The sequence below is a fragment of the Toxorhynchites rutilus genome, chromosome 3 (assembly GCF_029784135.1).
Source record: "Toxorhynchites rutilus septentrionalis strain SRP chromosome 3, ASM2978413v1, whole genome shotgun sequence".
NCBI lineage: Eukaryota > Metazoa > Arthropoda > Insecta > Diptera > Culicidae > Toxorhynchites > Toxorhynchites rutilus.
The window spans coordinates 19,862,244-19,871,843 of record NC_073746.1 but is presented as its reverse complement, the minus strand read 5'-3'; the positions used below and the strand labels follow the sequence as shown (position 1 = coordinate 19,871,843).

At 41.6% G+C, this 9,600-nt stretch overlaps 1 protein-coding gene across 1 annotated transcript; it reads left to right on the top strand.

Annotated features, from left to right (window-relative positions):
* The first annotated feature begins 5,810 nt into the window (after window positions 1–5,810).
* LOC129779883 (putative steroid dehydrogenase 4) lies at window positions 5,811–7,680 on the top strand. Its single transcript, XM_055787629.1, has 5 exons — window positions 5,811–6,009; window positions 6,081–6,363; window positions 6,433–6,669; window positions 6,726–7,174; window positions 7,231–7,680. Exons 2-5 carry the CDS (start codon window positions 6,201–6,203, stop codon window positions 7,333–7,335), a joined length of 954 nt encoding a protein of 317 aa, XP_055643604.1. The 5' UTR covers window positions 5,811–6,009; window positions 6,081–6,200; the 3' UTR covers window positions 7,336–7,680.
* Window positions 7,681–9,600: the final 1,920 nt, after the last annotated feature.

The following is a 9,600-nucleotide window of genomic DNA, read 5'->3' as shown; positions in this document are numbered from 1 at the left end:
AAGTCGGACGCGGGTTTTCCGGGTTTTTGAATAGCTATAACTCGTACTTGTCTCCAATCATCTGGAACAATATTATTCTCCAGAAACCGATTGAATAAATTCAACAAGCGATGTTTCGCCACATCAGGGAGGTTTTTCAGCAAGTTGAACTTAATTCTATCCGATCCCGGAGCAGAATTGTTACATGAAAGCAGAGCAAGAGAGAATTCTACCATCGAAAACTCGGAATCAAGATCGCACCTATCTTGTGGTATATCTCGAACAATTTTTTGCACAGGAGCGGAATCAGGACAAACCTTTCGCGCAAAATTAAAAATCCATCGATGTGAATATTCCTCGCTTTCATTGGATGAAGAGCGATTTCTCATGTTTCGAGCCACTTTCCATAATTTTTTCATTGACGTTTCTCGTGATAAACCTCCCACGAAATTTCGCCAATAAGCACGTTATTTCCCTTTGATCAAGTTTTTAAATTAATTTTCAAGGTCCAAATACGTTTGAAAATTCTCAATGGTTCCACGTTTCCGAAAAGCTTTAAATGCATTTGATTTATCTCCATAAAGCTTGGAACATTGGCTATCCCACCGTGGATTGGGAGGCCTTCGACTAATAGTGGAACCTGGGATGGGTTTCGTTTGAGCGCGAACCGCGCTGTCATAGATCAAACGAGAAATGAAGTTATACTCCTCCAATGGAGGCAAACCATCTCTGGAATTGATGGCTAGAGCAATCGCGTCCGCATATTTTTTCCAGTCAATGTGTCTTGTGAGGTCATATGCCATGTTTATAGATTCAGAAAAATTCGACCCAATGGTGATGAAAATTTTGATTGGCAAGTGATCACTACCGTTGGGGTCCTGGATTACATTCCACTTGCAATCTAACGATAGTGAATTCGAGCAAAGCGAGAGGTCAAGAGCACTTGGGTTAGCAGGAGGTTTAGGTACACGTGTTGTTTCCCCAGTGTTCAAAACGGTCATATTGAAGCTGTTACAAAGGTCATATATCAACGATGAACGATTGTCGTCGTACGGTTCCCCCCAGGCAGTTCCGTGAGAGTTGAAGTCTCCCAAGATTAATCGTGGCTCAGGAAGGAGTGAGCACATGTCAACAAGTTGCTTGCGGCTAACCGCAGCTCTCGGAGGCCAATACAAGCTGACAATACAGAGGTCTTTTCCTCTGATGTTTGCATGACAAGCAACAGCTTCAATCCCTCCAATAGGTGTAAGGTCAATTCGAAAAAATGAGTGGCACTTATTGATCCCCAATAGCACCCCTCCGTATCTGTCATCACGGTCCAAGCGTATAATATTAAAATCGTGGAAAGAGAGATCATCTCGCGAAGAAAGCCAAGTTTCGGACAGAGCAAAAACATCACAATTGAAGTTATGAATTAATAATTTGAATGTATCCAATTTAGGGATAAGACTACGACAATTCCACTGTAAAACAGTGATATCTCCGACCTCTCTATTTGAATTAGACATCAAGAGAGATAATCATTGCAAGGAGGGGCCATGTTTGCATCAATTGTTGCAAAATTGTCTTTAATACTGGAAGCATTGATATGACAATGGTTCTGATGGAGTCGGAAACATTAAAGCATGTGAATATTTGAGCCACAAGGTCAGTCAACTTTATAAATCCCGATTGGGAAGTTGAACTGGACGGTAAAACAGGGACAGTTGGGGTTTTTGATGTCCCCTCGAGTGCTGGGTTGTTCGAAGGTGAACTATTACCACGAAGGCCAGGAGGGACCTGATTTTGCTTATCCGCTGCACTCGATTTTTTGGGCAAGCTAACAGGGGGTATCACCGGAGGGACTTGTCCTTGAACTTTGGGAGTGGTCACATTTTTGCGCCGAGGATTCCCTTGAGAAATAAACGGCGTGCCCCCGTTAGCTGTATCCGCTTCCATTTCGTCAACTGGCAACGTAGCGAAGACATTGTGTGTATTGATTGGTTGTTGTTCTTGAGCCAGTGGAGAAGCGCCCTTCAAAATTTCTGCGAAAGTGCGTTTAGAGCGTTCCCTCAAAGAGCGCTTCTGTTTCTCCCAGCGAGCCTTGTATGTTTCACAAGCTGAGAGCACGTGTGGGGATCCCCCGCAATATGGACACTTATGCTCAGTCGCACTGCAGGATTTCCCCTCATGTTGTTCTCCGCAAGTGGCACATCGTTCTTTATTGGCACAATAAGCAGCCGTGTGACCAACTGACTTGCACTTTAGACAAGTCATTGGCTTTGGAATAAAAAGTCGCACGGCTAACCTCAATTTATCTACCATCACGTAGTCAGGGAGAGCTGAACCAGCGAAGCTGACTCGAAACGAGTTGGACGGCGTAAATTTCTTTTCTTCTCCTTCATGGGAGACGGTTCCGAGCTGGCGGCAACCCAAGATCTTAACAGTCGTCGAGGGCAGTTTTTTAAAACGGCCGGTACCTTCACTCGTAATGTATTCGCACGTCAAGCCCGTTTCGGTTATCACACCCTCAATTTCGACTATGTGAGAGGGAATGTAAACCCGATACTCAATTGTAAAATGCTGATCGACAACAATCTTGTTTGCGTCTTTCCGGTCAGTCACGACAACTCGTAATTTGTTTGGTCTAACCTTCGAAATTTCCGAAACGGAGGTATACCTTGCCAGATCTTTCGCGATCTGCATGACTCTCAACGCTTTTCCATTAGGCTTAGGCCTGAAGAAAACAACCCAGGGACCAATTCCGGGCGCATCTTCTGGATAGACCTTCACACGCGGGGTGGGAATAACAGGGGAGGAAGGCGAGGACGGGGATTAAGAGGGATCAGGGACAGTAGGGTGGGAAGGTGAAGGTTGAGAAGGAGCGAGGAGAACAGAGGGAGAAGACGAGGTTGAAGGTAAAGTGGGATCGTTAAGGGCAGATGGGAGATTTGCTAGTTTTTTGGAGGGAGGCTTGGTAGGGTTAGCTGACTCGTCCCCAGAAGAAGTATCTTCCGTATTTGGTACGCGTTTGAGTGACTTTTTTTTATCACTTAGGAGGGAACTGGAGTCAGAGACCTTCATATCCGAAGGTCCCCCACTCTCTGCCATTTTAAAATTTGCACTTATATTCTAAGTATTTTTTTGTTTTTAAACAATATTTCACAATAAAATAATTCACAAAAACAAAAAAAAAAATTATAATTAATAAATATTTTATCTGAGTATATTTAATCTTATTCACCTATGAACGCACTCCAGTGCAGATGAACGGGAGCGCGCTGAAAGCTCGTTTGTGGTGAGAATGTGCTTACGACACCACTACACACAGTCGTCGGTAAAAGCTTACCCGCACTGGTACTGTTGGCACGATGATTCGGCGAAAACTCCAATGTCGGCGAAGCAGCGACAAAATAAAAACCAATCCTTGGTTTTCCGATGATGAAAGCCTCTATCCGCTTTCATTCAGGGTACTCCACTAACTATCCAGATAGCGAAATGAACTCTTCAGCGGCAAAAAAAAACAACAATCACGCGGTAACCGATAACGAAACTTAGACGCGACTTTCCTTCGTCTGGTTACTTCGGGCAATCGGCGAAGAATGATTAGAAAAATATTGAATCCTGGGAAATGGTAGCTTGCGAGTTCTCCTCATCCATTGTAAACGGCGAATAAAGCTACAGTTCGTAAGGATATGGAGAGGTTAGTTTATAGTTATTGACAATAATATAAAAATAGAAAAAAAATATATAGGAGGTTTTGTTCAAGACACGACCGCATTGTTGACGTAGAACTACGCTGTAGTTTAATTCAAGTCGCTTGTTTATAACTGCGGATATCATGTTATAATGCTACGAAAATTTAGAAATAACCATTCTACCAGTTTGGTCGCCCTGAAATGTTTTCTAATGTAGAATCTTTTGACGATAATTTTTTGATGATTCATTCTTGTGCTCGCAGAACAATAGATGTTCGAGATAAGCGCAGCAGTCATCCATAGTGGAGAAAGTTTTGCAAGCTGAAAGTTTTGAAAGCTGGCAAGCGAAACCAAATCACATACAAAATTTCAGAACGACATTTACGTTCTTCGTGACTAAATAAACGAAATAAACTCTATCTGTTAGTCTCAACAACCTCGAAAAGAGCAGCACTGCTTCATTATGATCAAGATTAGCGCAAATGCAATCCTAGTTGAAAACAGTTTTGCGACTGGCACCCGATCGCAAATAAATTAATAACTTAAATAAATTAATAACTTATTAAATAACCTGGTACATATTCCCCAAATAATTTTTTTGGTGCACAATCTTAACACCTGCTTCACCATAGCGTCAGCGACAGAAACAAACAATGTTAACTGCTTGGAAAAAGGCTGAATATTTGCCTCAGCAGAGATTCATATATCGATGGCTTGAAACAACTAAATATACACAAACTTATCTCCTTCTTGCGCTCTTCGCAACAGAAGCCCTTTCTGTTTTTGATTGCCAGTCTAGATTAGCTTAGCTGTCATCCTTTGTGGAGAGAGTTTTCCTAACGTCATGCGAAACCAAATCACTGACAAAATTCCAGAACATTTATTTTCATGGTGAGCTGACGATAGCCTAGCTTGAAGATTTTCCACACAATTGTGTAGCTCAGACCCTTAATGCAATGGCGTCAGTTTGATGCAATGATTGTAATGCCAGAGACATCAGCTAGTGAGTAATTTGGTCGCGTCCACAGCTCATTCCGAAACGAAGACATGTGATGACGCAAAACAAGGAAGAACAAGCGATATTTATTGCTTTGAAAATAGAACGATACTGAAAGTTTGCCTTCCTTCCTTGCTTGAGATTTTAAACTTCTTCAGTTCTTTCGTCTCTAACGTTCAAAGACCAAAGACCCTTGGAAAACATTACTTTATCCATCATATTACTCTTCCACCCCCATTGCCTTGAGAAAGGCATTCGATCCCTCGCCGTCCAGCCCACCCAGCACCGATGTTGTTCAGTCGATTTACTCACGAAGAATGAAAGTTTGCCTCAGCGAGATACACTGTTTATACTCTAGGCAAATATTCTCCTTCGTTCTTCTTCTTTTCCCATGTTCACGGAGTAAGATGTAAATACGATTTCCCCTTTGTTGCTCGTCGATGAGGTGCTCGTTATTGACAGCTCTGTTCGGGAAAGCACACAAACGGACAGAACAAATGTATGAGGAAACGGGAATGCTTCCAATTTTCATCAATTTAAACCACATGTAGACTATGGGATTGTAATGTATAGCATATCAAACAAATCTTAGGGAATTTCCGATTCGTTTAGTATGTAAATCGCCTAAATCCGTTCGCGGCAAAACTAGTTATTAACGTTAACTTTATTTCATACAAACGTGACCTGTTTTCTGATTTGGCACCCCTAATGAAAGACGTAGTTCTACGTCAAAAACGAGGAACCTAACATTAAATTCCATTCGAAGGTAACCGTCACCAACCACAAGCAATAAATAGGCTCGAAGAAGTGTGCTTTTCATTCATTCACTGGCATGAACACATTTTGGGGAAATCTCCGTTTCAAATGGACGATTTTGAGACGAAACACTTTGTTTTCTCTCATTTGCCAAGCGCGTCTTAACTGTTCACATTCCGTACCTTGCACGTGGAATACGTAACTGCCCTTTTGCGTACTGTTGGAAAATTACAAGTTGCCCCCGTCTGACTGGACGACAAACAATCACGAACGGGATCATACCCTCGACCTGCTCGCTGATGAAAAGTGCAGATCTGGCGCCGAAGTGCATCGGCATCGCAAGATGCAGTGTCACCCTTTTGCGCAGCATATATGAGCGAAACTGTCGTCGGATATCTCACAGTTGTCATCACCGTCTCACCAAGGGCAGTAACAGATCCGTCCTCTAACAGGCTGGCAAATGGAACTGAGTAATAGACAAACAAACCATTATTAGTAGCAGAAAACAAGTGAGCGAAAAGTTGGGAAAGGCAATCACATAAGTTTCCCTTTTTCCCAATAAATTGGTTAGCAGGGCGCTGATCGCGTGGCGCGTAAAATGTGAGTGTTGGATGAGCAACTGAAGAAAGAATGTTAAGTAATACAACTAATTTATTTTAACGCCATTTAAGCGGGTGAATTTGAGCTTGAAAAGTGGTGATTTATTCATACACCTGTGCATTGAAAAAGTGCAGCTTGCAAAAATCGCGCAGGACACGCAGTTGCATTTGTGGTATCGCATCGAAAGCATCATGTTCCTATTGGGGAACGATTTCGGCTGTTTGCTTACTGCTGTGGGTGCCTATGCCTGTGTTCTGTATTTCTACAAGCATTTCAAATCCCCACTGTGCTTAATTTGGAGCGTTTTGTTCCGGAAAAATGTGCCACTGAAGGAGCGCTACGGAAGGTGGGCTGGTGAGCAGATTAGTCATGAAGTCAGTCGCTTCCGAATTTTGAAAAAAATCGCATATCGAATAATTTCAGTGATAACCGGTGCATCGGACGGTATTGGAAGGGAATACGCTAGAAATTTAGCCCGCAATGGATTGGATATAGTGTTGATTTCGAGAACGGAATCGAAACTGGTGCAGCTGGCGAAGGAGATCATCTCGCAGTTTGGTGTGGATGTAAAATGGATAACCGTGGACTTTTCGGACGGTTCTGAGCAGGTTTATGATAAGATTCAAAGCGGACTCGCCGGAATCGAAGTAGGAATTCTTGGTAGGACATCCAAATTAATTCAATTGGGTAGGCCTTTCAAGGATCACACATTTTAGTGAACAACGTCGGAGTAGTCCACGAGAATCCGGCGAAATTCGAAGAAATTCCGCTGAAGGACATTCAGCAGACAGTTTCCGTCAACATCTGTCCCTCGCTGCGATTGACCCACATGATTCTGCCCGAGATGAAGCGTCGTCGTCGGGGAATCATAATCAACGTGTCCTCCGCTGCCGCATTCACCGGTATGGCTTACATATCGGTGTACGGCGCATCGAAGGCTTTCCTGAACAGCATTACCGCGGCTCTCCAGCTGGAACTGAGCGGCTCTGGAGTGGAATGCCAGCTGGTAACGCCAATTTTTGTCAACACCAATATGACCCAGCAGTGGCAAAGCATTGACCTGTGGACGTTGTTCTCCGTTGGGGTAGAACGTTTCACTAGAATGGCCGTGTGGACAATTGGAAAGGTGGAATCAACGACTGGATATTGGTCTCATGGCTTGCAGGTTGTATACTTTCTATGTTCAACGCTGAAATGGTTCTAACAACGGTTGATCCACAGCTCACTATACTCAGCAGTGCTCCACAGTGGGCACTTGAGACGCTTATTGCGTTCATTATGAGGTTGGCTAGGAGGAAAGTGTTCCGAAAGCAGCATCTAACGTAAGGTGTGTCAGAATTAGCTTTGGTTGTGACAAATGTTCGAGTTTTGAATATATCAAATTAGTAGCAAAAATTCTTATTTAATGATGACATACACCTGTGAGAAATGATAACATTTCATCGGTAAAACTGGACTTTCGGATAGGTATTCTAATACCACATGATCGGTCTCGAGACTCATTGTAGAATTGGATCTGTTTTGTAGAAGAGAGAACAAGAAATGCAGCCTATATTTGAGGCAACTAATTTATCACAGCTCAGCCACCTAGATTAAACAAATATGCTCATCTTAATGAATAATTCAATGGATAATTAAAATTCATTTTCAGTGCACAGTTTTGCGAATGTGCACACCGGCGAGAATATACATATTTTTAGAAGAAAAATATAATTTCTATGTTTTTGAGAAATTTACCAGCCCATGTGTCTCGTCTTTCCACTTTTTGGAAACCCACATTGGAGTTCCCAGTATGGAGAATACCAAACTCTTGCATAACTATTATCCGAACGCTTACATACAGATTAGCATCAGTAATGATACCATAAGTCACATCAGTGCTCCCCAACTGAGCGGGATAATTCATCATTACACCATCACCAGACTAGTAGTTACATCTAGTAGAAGCCCGGGAGGTCATTAGAGCCAATTACGGACTGGGTCGTGCACAATAGAGTAGTTTTTAAATGATGATTTGAAAACGAGGTGATGTTATATGAACTTGCTCGTGCTGTTAGTGACGTCCATCCGTCGGTTACGGCAAACAATAAGTGGAATGTGTGTTATTAATATGTTTGAGTGTATATCGTTTAGCATAACTGCGTCACTAGTAAGTAGTTTTGCATTTGGCTGCCGTTCCTTCTATAGATTAACAATTACAGGGTGGACTCGTTTATATACAGTCTTCGATTTATTGACGTAGGATTACGTCTTTCGGGAACATATTGGGGTACAAATTGAAAATCGAGCAAATCGTGAAAATTGTCCAATTTCAAACGCCTATTGCTCAGTCATTTCACGATGGATTGATGAAATTTTTGCGTCAATCGATTTCGGCACTCCATAAAAAATTATATTGAAGAAAATAATATATGTCATGAAACTAACTATCGAACAATTGAAAAATATCAACCCCTCTCCTAACGAAATTACCCATTTCTGATTGGTCGAAATTGACGATACAAGCGGCCGGTCCCTAACAGAGAAACCAATACCAAGCTGCCTGGGGCCATTGCAAATACATGAAAGTAGGGGGAACTTTTGTTCCTACCGAAATGTGTTCCCTAACAGAGACATCAAAACCAAGTAAGGGGGAACTTTTTTTCCTACCGAAATGTGTTCCCTAACAGAGACATCAAAACCAAACTGCCTGAGGGAAATCGGCATTGCAAACACATGAAAGTAAGGGGGAACTTTTGTTCCTACCGAAATGTGTTCCCTAACAGAGACATCAAAATCAAGCTGCCTGGGGGAAATCGACATTGCAAATAAATGCAAGTCGGGGGCATTTTTATATTGCAAGTAAGGTAAGTGATACGATTAATTCTAGCTAATAAAATTTAAATTTGGAATTTTAATGCTAGTTGCTTCGTCATTGACCGTCAATGACAATGATATCAATGACCGATCATGCATTGTGAAAAATTTAGCACAAGTGTAGTTGTAAAATTGTATATGGTAGCAGTTGTATTAAAAATGACTTGATATATGAAACGATTTATTTCATTTTTCATACATAAAAAATGGGTGGGTTATATCTATGATATAACCGCAAGGTTCACGTGGGACTACCTTATCGTACCAATCATTTGTTTGTATTGATTGAATTTTTGATTGAATGAAACAATTCTCGAATTCAATTGAATATTTGCTTTATGAGTAAAAAGATTGTATAATTCAATGTACGGTCAATTCATCCATTGTGATAGATTATGTTCTTCGTTACAAGTAAATTTCATGACAGTCCTTTTACGTTTGGTATGATGCCTAGGACAAAATATGTGAACGGAAGAATTCTTTCTGAAGTTTGCAAGTTTGCAATTCCTTCTGAAGTTTGCATCTCTCAAGTGTACGTACTTCTCGAACCGCAAATTTGCTTGATTTGATGAACTTCAGGCACTCAGTTTCGATTTTGACATATACGTCGAACATATATTGATTAATCAATAGGCGTCATCGCAGCAATTGGTTATCAACATCTTGCCTAATCATCAAACGGTATGCGTAGGAATTCAATGAGCAGAAGATATGAAGGCATATCCTTCAATGCAA